This window comes from Anopheles arabiensis, chromosome 3 (genome assembly GCF_016920715.1).
Source record: "Anopheles arabiensis isolate DONGOLA chromosome 3, AaraD3, whole genome shotgun sequence".
NCBI lineage: Eukaryota > Metazoa > Arthropoda > Insecta > Diptera > Culicidae > Anopheles > Anopheles arabiensis.
The window spans coordinates 35,800,221-35,826,888 of record NC_053518.1 but is presented as its reverse complement, the minus strand read 5'-3'; the positions used below and the strand labels follow the sequence as shown (position 1 = coordinate 35,826,888).

Sequence of the window (26,668 nt, the reverse complement as noted above, 5' to 3'; positions counted from 1 at the left end):
TCGGTTGTTTGATTCGTCGGAGTTCGCATCCGTTAGGTGTGTGGGAAAACAGAAAACGTTTGCTGTCAAGGATTTGCATGCGCTTTTTCGCTTTTCCAGAATTTGCATACACGCTGCGGTTGCGTGAAAGATTTGGTTGAGCTGTATTGTGCTGGGAGTGAAATAAAATGTGATTTCTTTTACCTGACACGTGCCGAAATGAAATAAATAATATACAGAATTCATCAATAACCGCTAAAAAATATGAAAAAAGTTTTAAGGTATTGACTGTTACCAAGGATTTTAGTAAAATTTAATGAAAGGAAGGAAAAAAAATGGAAGAAAAAAGCAGAAAACGGTAGTAACACCTTGGAAAAAGTGAAGAAATGTTTAAATAATAAATAAACAATAAAATTCATGTTAAGTGGAATAAATAATGTAGTAATTAATAAAAATGTATCAAAAAGGACTAAACTATCTGGAAGAGCTTATGGTATTGATGGCAAAAATAAAACCATAAGGCATTAACTAGGAAATAACAAGAGAGTAGTAATATGCATTAAAAGAAACTACCAGCAAAAACGAAATAAAGTTTTAAATGTAACTCCGAAAGATTAAGAATAAATTTTACATTCAATTGAAAAGCCGTACATATAAAACTGTAATGAAGGAAAGAAGCAGCTTATATCATCATTTCAATAAACACTGTTTACCACCACTAATATGAAGGTTTACGCCACACTGTCAGCAATTGTCACGTGAACAATGCAGCACGTTCAAAGCCAATTGTGACGCTGTGTGCATTGGGACGCGATTATTAAAAATGGCCTTCCATTAGTGACCTGATACCCGTTTAATCACACATGTCTTCCACCTCTGCTGCTAATTACACACATACACACAGCTAACACTCTTCCCTCCAATCATCTGGGCCCCCACAGTCATTTGAAATGCAATTCATTCCCCCATTGCGGGCGCGCGACCGACCGAGGCGGGATGTGGTTGCTTACCGCCAGCTTTATTGAACATCCGGCCACCGTTGCCCTGCGACTCACGTGGCCGCGGACTCTGAAAGCCCAGCCCAGTGTGTTAGTTTTATGGGTTAGTAGCTGGACGGTCTTGTGCGGTGCGGCTTTTTTTAGATGTGGAATTTTGCTGTACAACTTTCATCCTCGTTCAGCTTTAATTGAAGTTGTTGCACGCTAAAGTGTCGACTGGTTTGTGGTTTTAGTGGCATTTTAAGTTAAGTTCTTCCGGGGCGAAGATTTATGGCCATTGGTGGCATCTACACCCCCCCCCCTCCGGTATGGTGACCATATATAGCTCCGACCTGCTTTTGCCAGCTCCGCCCGGTCAAACGATCCGGCAAATCAATTACCACGATTGGACAACAACGGACTGCACTCTTCTCCTTTTGCCACGCTCGAATGTGGAGGAAAGTGTTTGTCCATTTGTAATAACACGCGGATATTGCAGAACGGACGCGGGCAAACATTGTCCGGTTTTGTAGGTCGGCTCAGGTCGGCCAGGCGACGAAGCCAGAGAAGGGAGCGGACAATCTCCGAGAGTGTGGTAGCGCGTGGACAAGCTATATCGGCAGTGGTTCTTCTAACCATGTTTGATGATGCCCCGACGCTCCCGTGTCCTTATCTCCAACCCGCACGTCCACCCACGTCCCTCTTCCGCAGGAACTGCAGTTGATCAAACAAATCCGTCTCCGGGATTTCCCTTTCCCCCGGGGTTACAGCCGGCAGCCGGTTGTTGATAGTTTCACTCTCATTTTGCTAGAGAGAAGGAGGAGGAGGAGGAAGTGGAACACAGAGGTGTGCTTCGCGCCCTTCTCCCGTATCATCAGGGTGGTGGTGGCCGTGTGTTGATAAACCCATCGCACAACCCATTTCTCTCGTCCGTGGCCCTTTCCCCTATCGGCTGGCAGGGTACGCGGGCTAATGGCACAAAGATAACTAGAATTGCGAGCACGTTTAATCGCCTGATTGCACTCACATTCACCCAGCAGCACACACAATCACACGTACCACAGCAGTAGTTGCATTGCGTGCCTGGGGGATGCATTCATTTTTTTTTCTTTTTTTGTTTGCAACTGGAATGAAGGTGGTGAAATCAAAAGTCGAACGTGCCGCGCGATAGAGATACCTCAACGCACTGCATTTGTGGGGGGAGGTATATGCGGGGATTGAAGGCGGACGAAATGCATTCGTCGACTATTAGAAATAAGAGTGCACACAATGTTTGGGATGCAGCCAGCAAACAGACGTCGATGAAGACGCGGGAGTGTGGTATGGGTGGAACAAAAAGGAAAAACGAAACGACTTTCATAAATCAATCAGAAGTGGATCAGTGAGGGAAGAACACGTTTCGTTAGGTGAAAGGGACGGGCTCGCGATGAGTGAGCTTTTTCATGTGCATGGTTTGGTGATTTGTTCATATTTGTCGGGTAGCTCCCGTCCCGCGGGTTTGTGCCCTTTTACGAGAGAACAGGTTGTTGGCGGCTGGAAATGGAATGCATTTATTGGCATCATTTCCGTAACTGGGGCGTTGTTTTGGCGTCGTTATTGCTGCATCTCAAGATTGAATAAAGCTTTATGTTTAATACATTTTATATTAAATAATTTTTTTTTAACAGTCTACAAAAACTAATACATCTAGTCAAATATGGGTTGGTTGTCTAAAACAAACCTAAACTAATGATGTGATGTATGGAGCGCCCCCACGACTCCGATCCGACTACTGTTAGTCCGATTCCGAACGACTCCGGACGACTCCGACTCCGGGCGACTCCTGACGACTCCGGACGACTCCGAATGACTCCGGACGACTCCGAATGAATCCGGACGACTCCGAACGACTCCGGATGACTCCGGATGACTCTTGATGACTCCGGGCGACTCCGGGAGACTCCGGGCGACTCCGGGAGACTCCGGGCGACTCCGGACGACTTCGGACGACTCCTTGCGACTCCGGACGACTCCGGATATTACAGCGCGGACCTACCTCCGGAGTCGTTTCTGAATTTATCGGAGTCAGATTGCAGTCGACATTGTAGCCAACTTCACCCATCACTACCCTAAATCACAGATAGAAACATTGTTGAAAAGTCTATTTGAAGCATCGTTTAGAAAAGATTTTTGACTGCTATTACAAAAAAAAATATTATAAGAAAACTGCATTCTTATTGATGTTATATTTGTGTATGTAGTAGTGTGGTACTAATTTTAGCCGTCAAAAGTCAATTTCTTTGTGAAAAACTAGTTTCAGAACAAATCAAGATCAAAACGAACCGTTCCTTGTGTGTAAGATCGATGATGAAAGATCTATTCCACATGTTTTTTAGTGAAGCCGATCGACCAGAACCACATAAAAGTGCGCCATATTTTGCCATATTTTGCTCCACATCGTACGTCGAATGTAGGTCAGCGCAGTAAAACATACTTTAATGTTCTTGGCAGCTTCTTAAGAAAACTCGGCACATTACTCGGCAGGCCGTGGAATGAATGGCCGTCTTCCCGGTTCTTTTCCATGTCCGACACCAGGGGCAAACGGGGTTAGTTAAATATTTATCTTCCCAAGTTCGTTCGCCCGTGTGCGTTTGTTTCATCCACACGGCGCCCGGTGAAAGCCATCAACCATCAAGCGGTGTGTGTGTGTGCTTCGGCCGGCCAACATTCCATCATCATCGAAAGTGAAATACGGTGGAATGTGGAAGCCCGCTCACACCGTACACTTTGCAAACAATCGTTTCAAAGGTGTTGGTTTGGTTGGTTTGTTGATAATAAAAAGTCTTTAATATAATTTGATGCGTGTCCCGTAATGTGTTCCAATGGTTTGCCGAAGTAAGAACAAAAGTGTTGGTTACACCTTATCCCTAGCACTTAATTCTTCTGTAGTAATCAAGTCCAAAATTAAACGACCCTATGCTTGATGTCGAAAGGCAATCGAACGACGCAAAAGATTTCCATCAATTTTTCACGTTCCCGATTTCATCACATATGTCACGGGTGCTACTACTCTACTACTACTATTACGTCCACTACTATGGGTCCGCTAATGAGGTTGCGTCATCGCGCGTTCGCTTAAAGCAAGTGTGATTTAACGTCATCAAACCGACGAATGGACTTGCTCTGGTGCGCGATTGAGACGTTTACGGCGGCGGCGGCGGCGTCACGGTTTTCCGCATCATCGATCAACCCAATCCCGAGGTTGGTAGGGTGGATTTTTCACCCCATGCTATACGTATGGATCGTACTCATTCCGGCGACTAATTCGATTTGTCAAAACGCACTCAATAAGGTCAAACTGAAAGGGCTCAACAAAGCAAAGATGAGCGCAAGGTGGTACTGTAAGGTTGAATGTTAATGCCCTTGTCTTACGCGGTTGTCTTACGATGTTCGTTACATGCTTGTTTCAAATCACCGCTGTACACAATTATGATGTATGAAATGATGTGGAAAATTAAATCCCTTATTATGAGTTTCCGTATTTTTATTAACCAGCACAGCAGCACAGTGTTCGTGTGTGCCGTCTTGTCCGATTGACACTGCGTCATTTGCTAGACCATCCATGTGTGTGTGTGTGCTATGCTGCGAGAGCACAAGATCGGATGGATAACATATTTTATGGGAATTCTTCTTGGAAATGGATGCAAGATTTGCGGCTGTGGAAACGTTTTCGCATATGGCGTGCTTCGTGCTTCTTGTTTCTACTCCGACATTTGCTTCCTCCTATCTGAAGTGTAGCATGTGTTTTTTCTACTATCCCCAAACCACCTCTCCGAATGGTTCATTTTATCCGCTTGTCAGTGACAACCGGCAGCCGTAGCTATAAATCATCTGCATTTTATTGCGTCGCCAAACGGAAATTTTCCCATCCATTCGTGGCCCGAGGAGAGAGGGGAGAGGGGGTGATTTGTCTCGGTTCCCTGAAATGTGTTTTGCATGTGGTCAGATTTTACTCTTGATTGGTTAGGAGAATCCCTAAGGCTAGGGTTAGTCCAAAACCCATAACATAAAGAGGTCTAATGGTTTCTTACAATTATTTTCTCATTTCAGGTAAGAATCTTGGAGAGCATTAAAGTAAAAAAACAATAAACCCTGCGGTGTGACGCAACACCATTTCGCAGAATAAGTATAAACCTCTTAATCGCGTTTTGGTTCTCCATTTTACAACCGGAATAACGACGATACGGTTATTTTATTTTTACTTTCCCTTTTATCACCATATACAATACAATTTAGTATGTTGTGATTCGCTTTCTACCCATATCCTCCATTTCTTGATGGACCTTCGTTTTCAGCGTCATAAAACACTTTTCTCAATGATGCAGCCTTGCACTCCGCAATACGCTTGCGCCAGTATGCGAGAGAATCGATCAATCGTAATTCACACTGAACGTAACATTTTACTGATTCGGCACTGAAACTCGTACAGCAGTGCCAACTATAACCCTCTAATAAACGGCCAACGACCATTGGTCCCTTTCCGGTTTGTGGGGATATTAATTGAACCTCTTCACGCATCACGCGCAGGTGAGGTTATTGTGCAACGATCGAACTCCTCAACCTTCGATTTCGACCGTGGATCGTGATCAATTGCATTCGTGCATAGGTTCGTCGAGTAGTAAGCAACGGTGTCACAGTGGTGTTAACGGCCGGCTAATGGGAAGAGAGGATGGATTAATATCTCGCACCTTGCATGCAGTTTGCCGGTGCCCAGAACTCGTCTTACTCGGGTGTCAATCCAAGGCTAATCAGGCAGCTTTTAGCACGCCTGACATTGCACCTTGCCTCGAGCCGGGCGGTGCTAATTACGTATTCGCACTGATAATTTGGGACGATTCATGCATGCCGATTCGTGGTGCGTTTACCTTGAGGCGAGTTACACTTTGGACGATGACTTCAAAGGCCAGAACTTTGGCCAGAAATAACAAACGAGGAGGGGATCATAATTTATTGTTGAATCTCTTCAGGTTTTTTTCTTTAATGATTATTGATTGCAGTGAAATCTCTCTAAGGTTTCAGGACCTTTATCTTCAAGAAACCGTCACCTTAGAGATATATTCATGTCTAGGAAAATTAATGAATTTAACTAATATTTTTGTGACCTATAAATTAATCTTTGAGAATTTCCGCAGCCGAAACCGTATATGAAGCTTCAAGGATATTCGTCCTACGGAGACATTTATCTGGAAGAGACATAAAATGAATCGAATATGACGGGACCAAATTGTTCATCTTAAAGAAACAATTCATTTTGAAAAGAGAGAATTCACTGTATTTAGACTTTGCTTAGTCTTCTAAGCATTATTTCAAAGCCTTCAATTCTCAAAAAGATTTAACACTTTTATGAGCATTTCCCATTACCAATCCTAAGGGGTTGTCCTTCATTTAATACCTTGAGATGATGTTCTTCAATCATCAGTATTCCTTTTGAATTATATTTTAATTGTTTGAAATGGTTCATGGTAAAACAAATTAGAAGAAATCGATCCGTTTCTTAATGTCATCTATTGTTTCAAAGCTTCGCATCTATCTTCTGGACTTCCAGACATCTATAGACAATCTATTTCACGTGCCTAGCTTGATCACCACCACACCAACCCATCGGAACGGACCATGTTGCTGACCCTTTTGACCCTCACACAGCCTGGTCACGGTCTTCTCCGGCTGCTGTGTGTAATACGTTCCATTTGGCTGCTGCTACTACTACTACTAGCTGAAACCTAGCCTAGCCTACTACAACAGACGGCAAGGCCGTCAATTCCGGTCACAGCAATAGAAACAATGCTGCTGCTGCAGCCTTCGCCGGTTTTGCATCACTAACGAGCGCACCGCCGTCCGCCGTTTCGAAAGAGTCGCCATTTAAGATGGTCGATTGGATGGAAGTTCACGCGCGCACACACACGGACGGGGATCGGTCAGCTGGGGTGAGCTTTTTTGCATCTCCAAGTGGTGGGATGGTGTTTGAAGTATGAAGAACGTTTCAAGTTCGTCGCTTCCAGTCGCTGAAGCCTCAACAAGCCCCGCGTGCTATGCGTGCTACGTCCGGGACTGTCAGCACTGTCAAGTTCAATGCTGCTTCGTCGTGTTGCATGACAAGAGAAGGGAAAACAAATATGCAAATGTCGAACGGCGGGGCATGTATGAGATGGGATGATAAACCGAGGCACTTCAGATAAGACGGATAATGTTATGTTTTGTTGAGCATTTATTTCTAATTTCTAATGATTTCACATGTATCTTTCTACTCATAAAATGGTAACAAAATTGAAAATCAACTCCCTGGGAAGGTTGACAGGATGATTAAATAAGTGTCCCCCTTTCAAAACAAAAGAGTCATTGAACGGTGGTGGCATGATACCGTATCTTGAATCGCTGCCACCGAAATCACCGATGCCTCGTGCCATTCGTGCGCGCACGGTTCCTGTTTCCTATTTTTATTCTGCACTGATCAGTGAGATTGGAATGCAAAAAAAAAAAAAAACGATGTAAAGAAAGGAGTTCTCTTCACTCTCTCACGTTTTCTTCTTGCCAGGCCCTGCTACCTTTGGCATTGCATTGGGAATTGCAGGCTTCACCTCTGATCCGTGCCGAACAGCCTGCCAACCGGATGAGTCATTTGTTCATTTACGGCTTTGTGTTACACGGGAGAGAGCATGCCGGGACGGGCATTTAGCACAGCAGAATCGATCGCGCCATACCCAATCCGTCGGTATGGCGTAAGCTTCTTTTCTTAACTCGATGACACTGTACTCCTACCCTACCCGGCTGACCTGGCCGGTGTTTGCTGACTGAGTCTAACGACTCTAACGCGTCTAACGCGTGTTTATTTGTCGTATGTTTAATTGTTTACCTGTGCTGCACCTTTCTGTGGGTTGCGGATGAGGAGGAGAAGCTCAGAAGCTGTGCTATGAGTACCATCGACTGAGTGGGAAGCTTAAAAGATGCATTTTTCATGAAATTGAATTTTATTTAAATATTAATGCAAGCTCACCGACACCCACCGACCTAACCATTCATGAGTTTGCACGCTCTTCCTGCATTAGAGCGTTGTTTTTATTTTTTGCTGATTTTATTTTTTTACAGCTAACAACCATAATCCCTGTCCTTCAAGGTTACTTCGCGTGTTCTAAACGATGGTTTAATGATATTCGGCTCCACACCCCTCACGCTTCGTGTGCTCCCGTGTGCCATAAAATATCGATTAGTGACGTCATTCATTAGTAAACTTTTCGGAGTGATCGATGGCGTGCAAAAAGCGTTGGCACCAAAGAAGCCGAAGTGAGAGGGCAAGATGAAGCTCGTTAAGGACTGCCACTACTATTGCTTTCGTGTGTGTGTGTGTTCTTGTGTGTTGAGAGGGGGTGGGAGAGTCTTCTAACTTTTCACATTAATTAGGTTGGGCAGAAAAGTTGTGCTTTCTCTCTCTCGTTCTGTAATAATGGGCAAAAGATGAAGGACACGACCATTTCGTTACGGTGCATATTTAACTACGGTTTCGTGAAGACCAATAAATTAGTTTTGTCTTTATAATTGGGAAAAAAGGTTCTTTTCAATCATAAAAAAGTACAGTACTCCTTCTTTTGATATGTTTGTACATCTTAGAGAGAGTTTTTGAATGTTTATGAGCATTAACATTGGACTTTTTCATGCAAAATTACAAAATATTACAGAATAGTAGAAGATGTATTGTTCAAAAGATCATCGATACCTTTGTGTCTACTCCAAATATTTATCCGATGTATGCAACATGACGCGCATATTCTGTAAGTTTTAAAACCCCATGTTCTTTCTAATTCTCATAATTTATTCGTGGGATTCTCTACACACTTAGCTAAGCTCCAATACACACCCAACCACACATTGCGTGACACTTTAACACACGCTAATGCGCTTGAACCAATTACTATTCGGTTCTTGAGCTTTGGCGGGCTTACCCAACCTCAACCAGCGCTCCTTTTTAGAATGCTTACTCTGGCTTATCATCTCCCTCACCTCCCCGCTGCCCAGTTCAAATGTTGAATATCACTTCCAACGAAAGGTCAACACAATGATTCAACACATTCACGGCTCTGGACAGCGGCAAACGTTTGGGGTTGGGACATCACCCCGCACGCATGCATTAAATTATGCTGCCAAGTGCTGCCGATCGTGTTTGTGGTTCGACCCAAAAAAAGAAGGGGAGGAAAAGTCACTGACCGTGGCGAACGTGGTTTTTTTTCGGTACGAGGAGGGAAAAAGGGCACAAGCCAAGCACCCGGACCCGACCCTCAATTTTGTTTGTTGCGCGGGCGGGTGTCTTTTTTTTATTGTTATTATTTCTTTTGCTCTGAAGCTTGTTATTTGTTTGACACATCAGGGCGCCGTAGAAATAGGAAAAAGGGCACACCCCGCCTGCCTCCACTTCCGATGGTGTCGACAGAAATTTATTCCATTCGTGTCCTATTCGACATCGTGTATTGGCCAATTATGTGTGTGGTCGCCCCGTATCCTGCTCTGACGCTTTGCTTGCTTGTGTTTGTTCACTTTCGAGTGACATTTGCCGGCGGGTGGCGGGTTGTGGCGCTCGGTGATTTATGGCTGCTAGTGTCCCGGGGACGTGAAATCCTGTAAAGTCACCTTTTTTCCCTTCCATTTTCGATCAATTTTGATGGGTTTGTTTGTGCACACGGTAACTACGGGGAAGGCTTCACGGGTAACATAAAAGCTTCGATAGAACTTTATTAGTATTTACATGACACCGATTACATATTCGGTATTTTTACGCTAAAAGGAAGGAGAATGGGGAAGGGAAAGGTGTAAATAAATCAAGCCACACGAAATGTACAAATCGCTGTTCACGCACCACAAACGTCTCGAAAAGGTCACGGGGGTTTCCCTCCCTTTTCACTGTTCGCCGTTGAAAAACAATTCGTTCGCGGGTGACAGCATGTAACCCTTGGGTTAACGCGGAAAGTGGAAAAGGGAGTACAGGCGCTTGGTATTTAACTTCACCACCCTTTCTTCCTCACTGTCTGTCTTTCTCTGTGGCGTTCGCCGAACCACGACCGGGGGTACCAATCGAAACGGAAGTGACAAATTGAGGCAAACGGATGAATGAATAAACGCACACGCGTGCCCTTGCACATTAATTAATGCATGCCGAACCACCACCACCATCGCCGCATTATGACATCGGAGCGCTTTTCGGCTTCCGACGGTACGGCTCATTCCACCACCGCCCCCACCCCCCTCCTCTATTGTGCACCATTTTACGTGCACCGAATGAAATAACTTGTCCGACAGATAGGTGGGTATGTTGGTGCAGAGTAGTGATGGAAAAAATGAAGTTTTTGTCGGAATCGATTCCGGCTAGCTCCGTATTTTTCTGGAATCGATTCCGGATATTCGGAGAATCGGAATCGGTTCCGGAATCGGTTCCGGAACCGAAATCGGTTCCGGAATCGGTTCCGGAACCGAAATCGGTTCCGGAATCGGAATCGGTCCCGGAATCGGAATCGGTTCCGGAACAGGAATCGATTCCGGAATAAGCATCGGTTCCGAAATTGGAATCGTTTCCGGAATCGAAATCGGCTCTCGAATCAGAATTGACTCCTAAAGCAGAATCGGATTCCAAATGGAGTCAGTTTTGGCATCGCCATAAAAATAAGCGTTTGGGTCCAATCATACTACGTATTGATAACCGCAAAAAATCAAAATTTTCTTGTAAAAGATCCTTTCTGATGGAGATTCCTGGACTGATTTCGCTTCTAAACTCTAAAACTTTTTTCAATTCAAGAACTAATTTACATTCCGGAGATAATTCTAATTCTGGAGTCAATTGTGATTCCGTTATCGCAGTTATCGCAGTTCCGTTATCGGGGAAAATTGCGATTCCCAGGTCAATTCCGATTCCGGAGCCGATTCTGATTGCGGAATCGGCTCCGGAGTCAACTCCGGAATCGGCTCGGGAGTCAACTCCCGAATCGGCTCCGGAATCGACTCCGGAATCGGAATCGATTCCAGCATCGGAATCGGCTCCGGAATTGATTCCGAACAAGGAATCGGAATCGGGTAGGTCCTAGTCCGAACTCCCACCACTAGTGCAGAGCTCGCGTGCTGCTTCTGCGCTGCTTAAGCCCCACCATATTGCCAACTTCCTTCCCCCGACCAACACACGCACAGCCATTTCTTGCCACTATTAGCGAGTCGTTGAAATGTAAGGCAATCAAATGGAATTTAATGCACGATCAAATAGGTAGTAGAGGGTTGATATGCATTTATTGTGTAGCTGTTCCTCGTTTTTTTTTCTTTGCTACCGATGCTACTAATTTGACTGACAGAGAAAGGGGAGCGAGGGTAAAACCGTGCGAGCTTAAGCGAAATTTTGCTAACCCTTTTCGTCGACGTATGTTTGCTTCCTCACAGTGCGATCATCGTGTCTTATTGTGTGCTTTGCGATGTCACGTCGCGGTTGGCTGAGTTGAAGCGATCATCCGGAATGAATCAAATATGGATTTGCTTTTGGTGCGCGTAGCAAAAGGATAAGCAGATTGGTGTGGTACGATAATTTCACTTTCACGTGCATCATTAGGTGCCTTGGTAACTTATCGATCGATCTTTTTTTATGCTTCTATACGTTTTTATTCGACAGCAATTAGTAAAAATATTATCGGAGTCGACTTGTGAATATATATTTTGCGTGAGACAAGGCTTAATCCCTTAAAAACCTTACATTAGATGAAAATTGTGCACGTTCGTACAATACGATTTCATTAGAACATGATCAAGAAATATAAAAACTAAAAAAGATAATATCATTTCATGAACATCCTTTGAACGATAATTATTTAAGCTTACTTACAAAAAAAAATCTACTACCTTGCAAGCTGCCTATCGTCAGTTATCATTATTATTATTATTATTATTTATTTTAATCTTCGACGGGGCGTATGGCCTAATTAAGATGTAACAGTTCATTAACAAAAAAATATAACAAAAACAAGATTGGCATCGCAATTCACTGCGGCCGCGGCAAAAGCCGGAGACGTTCGTTGAAACACTGAGTTAAAATGTCGAAGACGAAGCAATCCGAAACAGTGTTGAAAACTGCCGACATGCGAAACATAGGGTCAGACCGACCAACGCTGGAACGGGGTTGAGCGAGCCGTAGAGTCTCTCTAGACCTAAGTGTTCGGGATGGTGCATAGATATCGACTCGATGCAACAAAGGCGATGAGTCGATAGAGCCATTTAGCAAACCAGCGATGAAACAGCACTGTGCATTGCGTCTTCTAACCGAAAGAGGTTCAAGGCCGGTAGAAGACGGCGGTTATCTGGAATTTTCGCCATGCCGAATGAAAACATGCGTGCAGCCATGTTTTAAGGTCTACCTTCGATTTTTATCTAAATCTCCTCAATATTCGCGACCAAATTATTGGAGTTGATCATGTTTTGCATCATGTTGGTCCAGAAAAATTCGATGGGACAGAGCTGGGGATGTTGCAGCAGTTCACGTGCTAGGGTGTCATATCGAAATTCGCTTAAGATGATCACATTGTGCCTCAGGTGCCGTTGCTTGGCGCAGCTAAGCCAGTGGACGCGAGTTCTGCTTCCTGATACGAAAGCAACGATGTTTGGAGTTTCTCGTAGCTCAGAGTCGTCGGCCATTCGTAACTGCTCTGATTTCTTACAATGCTCTGATTGTTTTCTAATAGTGCCAAGATGTTGTAGATATCGGAACTTGATTAACTCAAGATATTTAGTTTGATCTAGTCAATCAGCCGTATTTGTAAGCGGCCGAATCCTTGGCACAATTTGTTTCCTAAAAGCAACACAGCCAAAAAAAACCTTAAGGAAGTAACATAAAAACTCTGAAAACCTCTGTAACATTCGCTATTTATTTTAGCATAAATTGCACATTTTCAATTGAAATTAGTATCAGAGCTCTCAGCCAAATAAAATTGTACCAATTGCATTTTTGTTCCCCGTTTATCCCCGAGCGGCTGTGATTTTACCATTATCTTCCATGTTCAACACACAGGCCCACCCGTCGACGGTCGTCGCTTTTTGTTTGGCTTCCAGCATGACGCGGCACGAAACTCGATGATGTTCAAACTAATTGCATTCTCCCTTGTCGCGCCGGCAAAAGCACTACGACTAGCCCCGTTCGATAGGCCCCACCAAACTCCAACCCACCTGGATCACCTCTTTTTTGTGCCATTCGATGTGAAAATAGAATTTAGCGCTGCGAGACCGGCCGGTCGTCCAACCCGGAGGTTGTTCCGGGGGCTTATTTCCTTCCCCTCCTTCTCACACAATCCATTTTGGTGATTTCATTTGATAATGCATCCGCCGGGAAGGAAACCGATCCACCATCGCCCCCCAGGCGTGCTGTGCCACATTGTTCCCGGGCGCGATCAATACTGTCCGAACGATAAAACTGTGTGTGTCGGGGGTGTGTGTGTGTGTCACCGACCGATTCATGAGCGGTTGACAATGGCCCTGCCGTCGCCCACGTTCAAGGTTGCTAGTCTCGGGTGCAACGCTGTGCCGTGGCTCCGATGCAATAGACGTGCTGTAATGCCACACGTGTGTGTGTGTCGGTCACACGGCAAAAACAGCAAAAAAACTTATTCCATCGAAAGTATCCCCACTAGTCCATTACGGCGGGGTGAGGTCCATAGTAACTGGGATACATTTTCCCACTGGCCCTAAGAGGTTTGACTCTTATCGGTCAAAATGCTGTTGTTTATTGTTGTTCCTCTTCCGTGTGCACTATAATGCTTCTTTTCTGTCAAGCTCCTCTCTGCCATGTTATCAGCGTGTGCATACGGTTGTGTGTTTTGAAAGATACAAAAAATACGACAACATTTGAACTTCTTGCTGGGCTTTTTGTTACGGACGAGGCATGGCGCAGTAACGTCCAACCATGTTGTCCCTCTGTCTTCGTCACAAAGTGTAGGTCGTTTTATCACGATAACAGCCAACGCAAGAAGTACAATGTTGCCGGGTAAATGAAGGAACGTAAAAAAGCTTTTTCAAATGGTTAAAATGTACATTTGCTGTACGTTTGCTCGTTCGCTACATTGTCGGTTGATGTATGTTTTTGTAGCAAATGTCATCTCCATTTTGAATTATTCATGAAAAACAAGGAGCACTAAGTACTACGTCTACGCTCCCACCAAAATGCGTTTATCATACCTTCAGCATGTCATTTAATTTCACCCAATCGCTCAGTCTGTAACCCGGCAAAGCGATTAAGGTGCCCCCGCGCGAACAGATCGTTTTTCAACCGGTTGAAGCTGTTGAGAAACATGACAGCCTACAAATTACGTAGAAAAGCCAATCTAATCCAATTGTGTACTAATCCATCTTTCTGTACTAATTGTGTACTAATCCATCTGCCTTTCGTTTTTCTTTTCCGAACGACACAGAGAGGAGGTGAAAAACCACACGGTGCGGTGGGGTCAAAAGTTCGAGTTTCCCTGCAAAATGACGTCGAACGCGTCGACCGGCGTGCTTGACCCGTGCACCGTGCGGATATCGGTGCGGAAAGAGATCAAGGGCGGCCGGAGTTACCAGGTAAGTGTGTGTGTGTGTGTGACACGCCACAGCAGAAAAAAGGCTCATGCTTCAGCTCTATTATTCATGTCGTGACTGTTTGTTTGTTTTTTTGTTTGCACCGTTACAGAAACTCGGATTCACGGATCTGAACCTGGCCGAGTTTGCCGGCTCGGGCCTGACGCCGCGCAAGTATCTGCTCGAGGGGTATGACGCACGGCACCGGCAGGACAACTCCATGCTGAACGTGTCGATACGCATGCACATGATTCAGGGTGATATTTTGTTCAAAGTGTAAGTATAAAACATCGACCGTCGCCCGTTTGAACGCGTTTAATTAATCGCCTCTTTCATCTCATTGCATTTACAGTCCTTCCCCGAGCCCGAAGTCGAAGACTGCCCTGCCCCAAGACAACATGGCGCTAGGGCTACAGCCCACCGATCCGGCGATGGCGACGGTCGGTCCCGTCGTTACGCCCGTCGTGACGCGCGTTTCTACCAAAGACGATCCGTCGGCCGGCTCCGTCGCGCCCGGGTTCGATTCGCTGCCGAAGAAGAAACCCCCAACACAGGTCCTGCCGACGACGATAGGTATGATGGGATGTGGGACTGCATCTGGAACGCATCCCGCCTAAACATTTTCCCCGGTTTCAATTTTTTGCAGAGCACCAGCAATCGTTCGACCTCGACCCGCAGTCGTTCATCATTACCGACTCCGGTATCTCTGAATCTTCCGAACCGCCATCGTCCCTGCTGGACTTTCAGTCGAATCTGTCCCTCGTTGCATCGCTGCCGGTCAGTGTCGGTGCACCGCAGCAGACGGGCAGTGCCGCCCTGCCCGGCAGCCAGGTGGTACCGACCGTCGGTACCGTGCCCGGTGCGATCGAATTAGGTCACTCGCGCAACTCGAGCAATACTAGTCAAGTAAGTGGGATGCGGCGGCATGGATGGTGGTGCTTTAGAAACCATTCCAAACTGACCATGTTTCTCCCGGTTGGGCTTTTTTTCATTTTTGCAGATGTCCAAAGGTTCCGGCTACAGCAGCTTCTCCCACAGTCAACACTCGAGGCAAAGCTCCGAGGGAGATTCCGGCCACCAGAGGTAAGCGAAGTGCTCGCACTTACTCCTTCTCTAGAATTCTCTCTCTCTCTCTCCCCCCTTGGTCGGGTTATGTTAGCGTATTTATTTTTCCTTTATCTCTGGTTTTCCACCTGGTACCGTAGTTTCTCACACATGTTATGTTACTGACATGTGAATGTGTGCATTCATTTGCAACTAGAAGGATTGTTCGTAGCTCATTTCTTAGCAATCCTTCACCACCACCACCACCATCACCAGTCCTCCACCCTTTTGAATGTATTAGTTATATATTAGAATACCGGTTCGACTGACCTCATACAATGCCTTGAAGTTTTAGTCGCGGGACGCGATTGAGTTTTTGTGCCGTTTTTTTATCCACGGAAACGATTAAGTTTTAAGTAAAGCAAAAGGCAGATTTTTTCTTAACTTTTTAAATTTATTTTTCAATAATTGATGTTGACTGCTCATCCAATATATTTGCTATTTCATAATTACATTGTTTTCGATTCTACATGAACATCTTTTAATGTGTTGTTCCTTCCTTTCTTCGTTATTTAAACGTTAGTCGTTTTGCTGGTGTACTCTTCGGTGGAATCAATTCTATAGATGGTGTTTTCTATCTGTCTTTGATATTTTTTTTTTGTATATGATTTCAACTTCTCCGACGACAAGCAGGAGATCCGTACAATCCCACTTTACCACCATTTACTAACGAAACAACCGTTGCTTAACTGTACCGTAAACTAACAATCTGCACACAGTTGTTGTTTGTGTTTAACCTACAAAAAGCGTATCATTTTTCGTTTGTTTGGAGTTCATCAAACAATCCAGTAGAATGTGACTAACAGATAGGCAATACTAACCAAACCACCAGAACTGAAGAGCTCGTTCCATTACGCTCTGTGGTGGATGCTGCTTCTGTAGGCTTCAATAATCTTAAAACCTCTTCTAGACCATTACCTTCGACTAACAATGTTGTGAACCACGTGAGCGCCGTATCGTAACTGTGTGTATGCACACACATTTATTTCGAATTCTTTTATTGCCGTTTTCATTTGCTTCTCGAAACCTTTTTCCGGCTGTGTTTGTGTGTGTGTCTGTCATTTGAATTTAGGTCTGATTGGGTTCAAATACTGTGCTGATGACGTCCGGAGAGTAGCATTATTTATAGACCATTATTGCTTCCAAATGTATTGATCGTTATTGGGGAAAGCGTAACGACTGTTGTATGGAAATGCTATTAAGCTGAAAGTTCATAGAAAAGTTTCTCGTGATGCTGTTGTTTATTGTTGTTTTCACAGGAGAATTTCGCTCGAATCATTTGCGAATCGTTTTGTGATTGTTTGAAGGACAAAAAGACCCTTAAAAGAGTGAACAATTAGGGTATTTTCAGAAAACAATTTCTATCAAATTGATTGGGCAATTTTCCACGAAGTACATCGCGAAAAGGTTAGAACTGTGAAGAGGACTTTCCTTTGTGAAGAAAATGTTGATATAAGATACTTTTTTCATTAATTTCATACTCGAGCACAATACTACTCGCCTCGCCTGCAACGGAATGTACCAAGATTATGGGTCAAATATTTGAGAAATTTAATATTCCGCACCACCGGGGTCAGTTTATGCACTGTGCGTGATTTTCCACCAGATCGTTGTCTTTCTGGGGCGAACGTTCGTTCGTGCCTAAAACGTTGCTGCTTATCATATGGCAAAAAAGCCAACAAGAAAGCAGAGCTCTAACGAGCTGTCGAATCATAAAAATAATATAGCTTCGAGATAAAGTGCTGCTGGAGCACATACACACAACCACACAACCACACAACCACACAAAAACAGCAAGAAAACGGATCGGAGTCAAGAAGCGGAGTATGAATTTCAATTTAATGGTTTATCGTGGAAGCAACCGAACACTTTGATAGCAGATCATTACCCGTAATAAATGGCGGGAAACATTATTCAGGCTGCGTAGGAGAAGCGGATCTTTGAATCCAATTAAAAAATGCAACATTTTATCGTTAACGAAAGCAGATCCTCATCTTATTGATTATTGAAGTGTAAGATTGGGAAACTAAAATTGACCCTCCGCTGGGTTGGTAATGGAAGGAAAGGGATTCCCACTCCGTAATCACCATCCTTTATGAGCTTATACAGCTTTAGCAAAGTTTGAACTCCCTCGTCTGACCTCGATCCGTGCTGAAAGCCGCCAAACAAAGTTTGAAATAAAAAACAAATTCTACAAAGTTTAAAGAAAGAAAAAAAAAGAAGCAAAATCAGCTTAATCTCAAAGGCGTTCGCGGAGCATATTTGTTACCCTTTTTTATTACCAACAAAACCGCTACTTCTCTAATGCTAATGCTTCACGCGACGGTGATTCCGATCTTTTACCGATAAGCTTGGGGAGAATTTCGTTTGCGGTCATCACACAGAAGGGTCGGTGTGTAGCTAGATTAGCTCAAACGAACATTCGGCCGGCAGGCGTCTGGCAGTTATGCTCCCGATTATGTACGCTTTCAACCCCGTGCCATTCACCTTTGAAGTTGGTTTGAATGGTTGTGTATGGGCAAAATTACCACTTTAACGTGTGAAGAGCGAGCTAAAGGGTAACACAAAGGAAGAGAACGCAGACCAGTCGCAGACCTTCGGCCACCAAATCGGATCACGTTGGTCGCACGTGTTCTCGGGCCGGATGAAAAGTTCCGCATTTTAATCATGTTTATGCACGGTATGGTCATAAACATGTCGTGTTCGTGTATCACAAAGGAGATTGTGATTGCTTTTGCTTCAAAGCAACAACTCAAACGTATCTAATGCTTGAGGAACAAGCCAAAAAAGAAAGAAGGGAAATTAAGGTTTATTAGTAGTTTTTCATCACCGAAAGCAACAGAGCGCTCATCTTGAAGCATTCTAAAAACAAGCATGTAGAGCGTATGGCACGGTGTCGCCCGGCTTGTGTGTGTGTGTTGGAACTAATCAATTCTTGCTGCAAAACAGAAACGTAACACACATGCTTAGAAACAACATGCTTATCATTCCGACTGCCCAAACCCGAAGGAACCCGCCTTCATTAAGCTAAAATGTAGCTCACGCGTAGCTCTCTCTCTCTCTACCGGCATCTCGGCATGGCTGACACACTTTTAATCTGCCTGCATCCCAAGAGAACCTTTTTTGCAAAGACACAGGCTTGCGCTTGTTGTCGGTCATCTCATGTCATTAGTAGTGGGGCAGCATCACGCAGCAGGCACCTTCAAGCAGACTTCAACTCAATAATAATGCTCTCTAAATAGAGAACCCTTCCTGCTGTGGGGGCTGTGCCTTTTCTCACCATTCATAGTGTATCTCTTTGTCCTTGTGTGTGTGTGTGTGTTTAGATGGCGTAATTAGATGGCCGCCCTGTTTCTTTCTTGCTTACTCTTCTCATTAGTGTGTCCTAACGATCTCTTGCTAGTGTCGCGCGCTCTCTATACACTCCATTTCCAATTTTCCGAATGTTCTTCCTTCTTTTGCGCTGTTGTGTATCTGCCCAGTCGTGTAGGATAGAGAAATAGTTCTAGACTTTGGTATGTTTTGTTGTTGTCCTTTTTGTTTTAGTCCTTTTTTTAGAAATTGCGCTATGTTCCCATTTTTTATTTCTTTTTTTTTCTCTCTTTTCTTCCCTTTCCTTTTTCTTTTCCTTTTTCCCTCCCTTCCTATTCCTGATTTTTTTTCTGTGTGTGTTTTTATTTTTTATACCACTTCCCGGCCCCCTTTTCTTTTGTTTGCGACACCGATGAATGCGCGATGATGTGGAAAAATACGGCACACGACCGTTTCTCACCCCCTTTTTACACCCCTCCCGCGTGGTTGTTGTGTGTAAACTTACACACATACACACTTGTGGGCGTACACAACACACATTCGATAAACATACACCGATGTTTACATGAAAAATGTGCAAAAATCATCAACAAAATGACACAAATACCTTCCTCCGCAACACGCTACACAAAAACACGTTATGCTGGGGACTCCAAATGCTATACCAAAAACAAACCAAAAAAAAAAAAACCCGTCCAAAAAGGTACCGTCCGGCGACGGCAACGGTTTACCAGGGCAAACCGGGCACGCTGCTGACGGTCGACGGCTCCAAAACCATCACCAACACCACCACCATCACCACGTCTAGTAGTAGTACCGCACAGTCTTCCTTAGCTAACGGGGGCCGTTTCGTGACGCTCGCTAATAAGAAACTTCTCGCCAGCGGTCTCAGCAGCAGCACGAGCGCCGGCAGCAACGGCCGGCTCAACCCGACCAAGCAGCAGATGATGACGGCGAACCGGCTGCTGATAAAGCTGCGCATACCGCAGAGCCCGACCTCGGACTCGGGCGACGAGGTGTTCGTCACGCCGGACGTGACGGTGCTGTCGGAGGACGAGGGTGGCGCCAGTGACGATCGGACCGAGTCGGGCGTGGAAGAGTTCGGCACACCGACGTCTGAGATCCCGCTGTCGAAGCTGGTCAAGATCAAGAGCATGAACAATCTGGCCGTACCGAAGGGGGCCATGTTCTCCGACGAGGAGGAGGTGGACGACCAAACGCACGGCTACTTCCTGGCCGCTGGAGGGCAGCCGGACGTGGATCACCATCACCATCTGACGCCGGGGCTGAACCTGAGCCGCATGAAATCGCTCGGCAATCTGTCGGCGTACGAGCGCGAGTTTGGCCACACGCCGGTCGATCTGCTGCAGTCGAAGCGGGACTTTGAGACGCGCCGGTTCAGCTTCGCCAAGATGCGCTCGCTCACCGATCTGACCGGGGGCGACGAGTCGGACGATGTGTTGGTGCGGCGCCGCCGCCAGCTCAAGGCGGAGGAGAAAAGCTCCTCGGATGAGTCAAACGCACCGTCCTCGTGCCAGCTATCGCCGCTCGGTGGTGGCGGCGGCGGCGCCGGTGTCGAGCTGGCCAATCGGTTTCTGCCCTTCCAGATGCGCAGCTCCTTCCACAGCGGTGTGTATCGGAAGCGGTCCGGCATTGGGTACACACGGTACATTGGCATTGATGATGATCCGGCGGCGGCCGGTGGTGGGACCGCTCCATCAGCAACGCTCGGTCCGAGCAATTTAACAAAGATCAACTCGCTCAGCACGATCCCGACCGTACTGGCAGCGGAGCGCGTGAACCATGTGCCCTTCCTGACGCCCAACATTGGCCGGAAGCGGTTTGCGTCCGCCTCGACCTACAACGCAACGCGTGCCAGCGCCACGAGCAGTCCGGACGAGAACGATCCGGACGCGGCGGTACGACTGCCGGCAGCGAAACCGAAAGCGACCTCACCAACCACCGGCTCGGTGGCGAAAGTGATCGCCCGCAGCTCGATACGGAGCAACAGCAGCAACAATCCATTTGAGCGTAACTTCCGTAAGAGTGCCCCGATCGGTGGGATCGTGGTCGGGCAGCCCGACCCAGCGACTGATCGATGTACCGGGGGGCTGCTGACCAGCTCCAGCTCGGTCGGCTCCGTCCAGCAGCTGCAGCAGGTCGGCGGGTTCTTCCGCCAGTCCGACAGCAACTTCTACAACATCGTGCGCAACTACCCGATCGGCAAGTCTTCCTCCGCCAATCTCGAGTCGCTGAAACATCGCTCTTCCTACAACAACTTCCCGCTGAGCTTGAAACCTCAGCCACTACAGCAACAGCCGCTTCAGAAGTCATCCAAGGGCGGTGTGCTGACCGCTAAGGGGGCCGTCGAGCCGGCGAAGGGCATTGCCGCCGTGCCGCTGGTCGGCGTGAAAGCGGTGGCGGTGACGAATCATCAACCCACAGCAGCGACAATGACGGCAACGGCGGGCAATCGTGTCTACAATAGGTAATAATACCATTTTCCACCGCTCCGTGCCACGACGCTGTGTGGTGACAGCACGCGGGTTGTAACCATCCGATCACACACACTCTCCTCACTCTCATCAACCGCGAACAGTGTGGATGGGGGGTGAACGAAGAACCCATTTGAGACTGTGTGTCCTTCCTCCTTCCTTTCACTACTCGCTCGCTCTCTCTCTCGCTCTCTTGGCAAAGGGTCACATCGCGCCCGTCATTTCCTTCATTCTTCTGTTTGTAATTCTGTTTCATGTTGTGCTGTTGTGTTGTGTATTGTGTTGCTGTTGCCCAGCGCAAGTATAATGCACACTGTAAGTATGACGTGTGTGTGCGTGGTTTCTCCCCTTACGGATCAGGAGTAGGGAAATGGGGATACCGTATCGTAACGAGCATGCATATGTACAAAAACAACACGCCATTTAGAACAGTTAGGTTGCAGGTTGAACGGCGCAACGTTAATGACTTGCTCCATTACTCGTTATGATCATTAAACATATACACACATTCACATCGGAAAAGTGCATTTACTGCTTCACATCATGATGCCATCCTTTCTCAGCTGTATTTTTTCCCCCATCCTTTGCACGCAATGGAAACGCCCAGTCCTTTGTACTGTGTCTCCCGAGTGAGCAACAAGGCGTCTCCATCCGGCAACAAGGCGCGGCCGGGGGCTGGTCGCTTGCTCCTCTCCGGGCACGAAATGTGAACATATCATACTTAGTTGGCTTTGCAATAGATGGCAACACTTTCCGCTGTACAGTAGCCGCAGGGTAGTGGCGGTGCTTGCACCTATAGTTTCATAGTGCAGTGGAATTTTAAATGCAAAATCGCTCCTTCAACAATTCTTGTAAGCGTAGGGAAAATAAGTACTTCAAAGAAAAGCTTTTTTATGTGAGTCATGAAATTACGGACAAAATTGAAGCCACCGAATCTAATTTAAACTACAGCATCGTCGTCGTCGTCATCGTCGTCGCCGTTCGCTTGCTGCAAGTTTTGTTCAACGCTTTTAGTTTCCTCCTTCTCGTCATTTTACCCCCTTTCCCCTGTGTTGTTGTAAACAAACTGATATTTCAGTTTGTGTTTGTTGTTTGATGTGTGTGATTTGTCTTGTCTTGTTTTGGTTTTTGCTACTTTTTTTCTCTTGTTTTGTTAATGTTTTGTTTCTCTTGTAATGATAATATGTTTTGTTTTGGTTTAATATGTGTGATTTTTGGATTTGGTTGTTGTTTTATAATACTTTTTTCACGTTTTTTAATTGTTTTTGTATGTTTACTTTAGTGTTTGATTTTTTTTAATTATACTGTTACCTTTCACATCACAATTCATCAGTTACATAAGATTGATGCCACTTTTACATTGTTTTCTATAAAAAAAAGTGTCACCATCGTCAATGCAAACATAAAACAAAAAAATGAAAATAAACCCACATACCACAATACCGATTAGCTCTACAACTCCATTTTCGTCTTATTTTCATACTGTACTGTTTTATTTTTATTTCTTTTATTTCTTTCTCTTATTCTTTTCATTTTCCTTCCCTTTCTCTCTTGTTTCTCTCTTCCGGCTCTTCCCTTTATCTGTTATCTCTCTTTCTTTCTTTCTTTTTCCCACTCGTCGTTTAGATTCCGCTCAGTAGTGCGGGTAGTACTTAAGTTTATCATAAAGGGACAGTCGAATCAATCGACAAACGATTGCCATAAGTCTGCCACCGGCCCTGCGCCCATCAGCCATGCTGCGGCGGCTACCATTACCGGTGGTGGTAACGCCACCAGTACTGCAGCTACCACTTTCGCCACTTGTGCTACCACTACCACTACTTCTTCTTCTACTACTACTACTTCTACTACTACTACTACTACTTGTTGTTCCAATTCTACTTCCACCATCGCTACCACCACCATCTCGTCTACCAGTGCGACGGTGTTAAAGTAAGCGACTAGTAATCATGCTAGTACCGTTGTTAATGCGAGTCTTTTCACACTTATGCTCCTCCTTCTCACGTATTTGTCTGTGTGTGTGTTTCGAGAGTAAAGAGGTAGTGGTTTGTTTGCTGTTGTTTATCGTTTATCCCTTTTTCACGTTAATGTATGCTGGATTTGATTTTAAAACAGGAAAAATAACAACGCGAAAGAATCGCACTCTTTCTCTAGTGTTCAACAGTTTTATGTCGTGTTTTTTCTTGTGTTTTTTGTGTGTGCTTCTGCATCATGTTCTGAAGAACGTAATGTAGCGTAAGCAAGCAACAAGCAAAATTTAAAAACGGTAAATGACACAAAAGCCCACTCTTGCTCGCCAAACACACAGACACACACACGAAGCAAACACAATGGCACAGTTGGACACACGTGGAACGTTGTCTGGCCACCTTGAAGTTCGTTTCTTCTCCGCTTCTCCGCTGTAGATAGAGTGCAGTGTGATCAAAGAAGTAGTTCCGGTACACTGTACATTGTCGTTTTACATGGTAGCAAATGCGTCGAGCGTTGTTTTGTTGCTCACGTGTCGTTGCAATATGAAATCGTGTCACTGCAGAGTGGAAGCATTTGTTTTTTGTCAGCACAAGTAGTATCGATTATGCTAATGTAATACACACCTACACACTTTAAAAGTCAGATAACCCCACACACACACACAGACACACCACCAACAGCAAGCTTGTTCTGTTTTTTAACAGTTTTTCATAGTTTGTGTAATGTGAAGTGTAACGTTTGAACTTAATTGCCTTAATTTCGTACAACACACTTGATAATAATCACTTTTCATTTGAATCTCTCCACTTTTCAACAACATTCACTTTTCAAATCTCAACATTCTTGTCCATATTACAGGTCTATGATATAATATACCAATGAGGAGTTAAATTTTCGTTAAAAAAAACTCCATCAAAACGTTATTTTGACAATCGTTTCGTCGAAACCGTTTGAAACAGTTTTGTTTTTTACCTCTATCTTTTCACTGTGATGTGATGCCAATTCCAAGCATTCTGTTTGTTGTGTTTTTCGTCGTTTTCCCCTGACTTGTTGTCGCGTGTCGTTTTTATTTATACATTCTTCTCCTTCTACAAGTGATACTATTCGTGATCGACTAATGCAACCGTTGTTTTTTGCCGGAAAAAGTCCTATTAATCAACCTAAAACCAATCAGTCCTGTAGTTTGATTTGCTTTCTGTTTTCCTCCTTCAATGTTCCCTTGTCATGTAAACCCGACCTCTGGTTTCCTTCTCTGCGTATTTGTTTCCGATTTTCCCACAATCTTTTGGTACACTCTCTCACTACTGGTGTGTCGCTGCTCTGTTTTCCCCCTTTCTGCTATCTTTATAATTACCGTTTACCGTACTACTTCCTACTTCCTCCTTTAGGAACATTTGTGGTTTGCACCGGCGCTTGCTGGACGGCAGCACCCGTCAACTAACCTCACTAACGCTAGCGACACCGTCGAGTTCTGGCGCGGGCACCACCTCCTCGTCCGGCTCGAGCGCCATCAGCCCGTCGTCCACCGGTACGTCGGTCGGGCCCGGAATGGCGGCGGGCTCGTCCTGCGGTTCCGGGTCCGGCTGCCTCCCGCCCGACTGTACGGACGCGGTCGCCCTTCCGCCCGGTGGCAATGGATTGTTGACCGATCGTATGGCGGCGGGGGCGGCGGCGGCGGCGATGGCCTCGGCGACGGGGATGGGACAGGCGGCGGCGGGTACGACCGGGACGCCACTGTACGTTGCTTCATCCTCATCCTCATCCGGGTTCGATACGCCGTCGATGCTCAACAATGGCACTAACAACTCATCATCCCTCAATCTACCATCATCGCTTGCGCTCCGACGTCCCAGTGCTAACATGTTTGTGTTTACTTCTACTTCTTCCTACTTCCAAACTCTTTCTCTATCTCTCTCTCTCTCTCTCTGTCTCTATCTTTTCAACTTTCTCGTTTGCGCTCGCTCTGTGTCTCTCTCTGTGTGTGTTCGCTGTGTTGATAATGATTACTTTCTCTCTATTTTGTCGCCCGTTTTGCGCTGTTTGCAGTAGGTTGATCATTTGCTTGATTTTGTTTATTTCTTGTTCTTTTTTTTTCTTTCTTCCCTCAATTGGCATCTCGAAAGCAAACATTCTGCTTCTCCACTACCAAATTGGCTGCGTTTAAGATTGGCGTCGTTGAAAATCGAGTCAAAAAGTTTAAAAACCGAGTGTTTGATTAACAAAACATTTTATTGTTTTATCCCTCAACCAAAAAAAATCATTTATTATTGTAAAAATGCATGTATATAAGCTTCAATTTACTGCTTTTCAAACCACAGCTTGGATTGGATTCGTTTATTTTGCACTGAATTATTGGTACAACCTCACTGCGTTTTATCTGTGTGTGCTTATTTTATGTTTTGAATTGTTATTATTTATCGCGAGCTATTTCTTCTCAGTTTGGTGTAGCTTTGTTGGCAGGGTTTTTGTTAATCGTTTTAAATGTCTAACTCACCTGTTGTAAATACAACTTCTCTGTTATGTGCTTTTACTTTACGATTTTGTGTTCTATCTCGTTCAATTTGTTGTTATGTTTCGATTTGATTGTTCGAATTACAACCACAAACTGCTAAACTGTGACTGCACAGCCACTTGAACGCGTGGTGTCCTGCACATTTAAACAGGCAGTTAGTGAAGTTAAACATCGTTGTGCTTGTGTTCCGTACCGTATATTGGCATTGTTGATTAGTGTTGTTTGGCGATGTGGAGAAACACACTGTGAAAATGCGCTTTTTTTAAATAATTGAAAATAATACTAATAAAAACATTCTCTTTGTTTCTTCTTTTACGCTCCCGCACACAAACACAACACAATCCTTTGGATTTGTCTTGTTCCCACCTCCATTCCCCTTTTCTTCTTGCACTCGCTTTTGCGCCACACACACACGCACATTGGTGTCACACACGCGCTGCTGATGTTAAGAAATCCCAGCTCCGGCTCGATCCCGATGAGCGAAACCGGTTCACTCGATCGCATGAAGTCGGCGGCGGAGCGAAGGAAAAAGGGCGCCGGCCACGACGGGGACAGCGGCATGGCGCCGACGCTGTCCGGGCGCGTGGAGGACACGCGCGTCAACACCGGGCTGATCATAGACGAGCTGCTGAAAAACACCAAACTGGACCATTTAGAAGATGCCGAAAGTAAGTCGTTTGTTTCCTCTTTATCTCTCTCTCTCTCTCTCTCTCCCTCTGTCT

At 45.3% G+C, this 26,668-nt stretch overlaps 1 protein-coding gene across 12 annotated transcripts in view; it reads left to right on the top strand.

The window, feature by feature from the left end:
* The window catches only part of LOC120899595 (flocculation protein FLO11), a 70,826-nt gene that overhangs the window by 40,852 nt on the left and 3,306 nt on the right, over positions 1-26,668 (top strand). For 8 of the 12 annotated variants that reach the window (XM_040305619.1, XM_040305624.1, XM_040305623.1 and 5 more), the window contains 8 exons: positions 14,408-14,555; positions 14,665-14,828; positions 14,905-15,125; positions 15,199-15,458; positions 15,553-15,635; positions 19,672-21,456; positions 23,090-23,395; positions 26,397-26,614. In XM_040305619.1, the coding sequence (XP_040161553.1) occupies positions 14,408-14,555; positions 14,665-14,828; positions 14,905-15,125; positions 15,199-15,458; positions 15,553-15,635; positions 19,672-21,456; positions 23,090-23,395; positions 26,397-26,614 (3,185 nt within the window). The remainder of the gene's footprint in view (positions 1-14,407; positions 14,556-14,664; positions 14,829-14,904; positions 15,126-15,198; positions 15,459-15,552; positions 15,636-19,671; positions 21,457-23,089; positions 23,396-26,396; positions 26,615-26,668) is intronic. The other 4 variants (XM_040305627.1, XM_040305626.1, XM_040305629.1 and 1 more) reach the window with 4 other exon arrangements.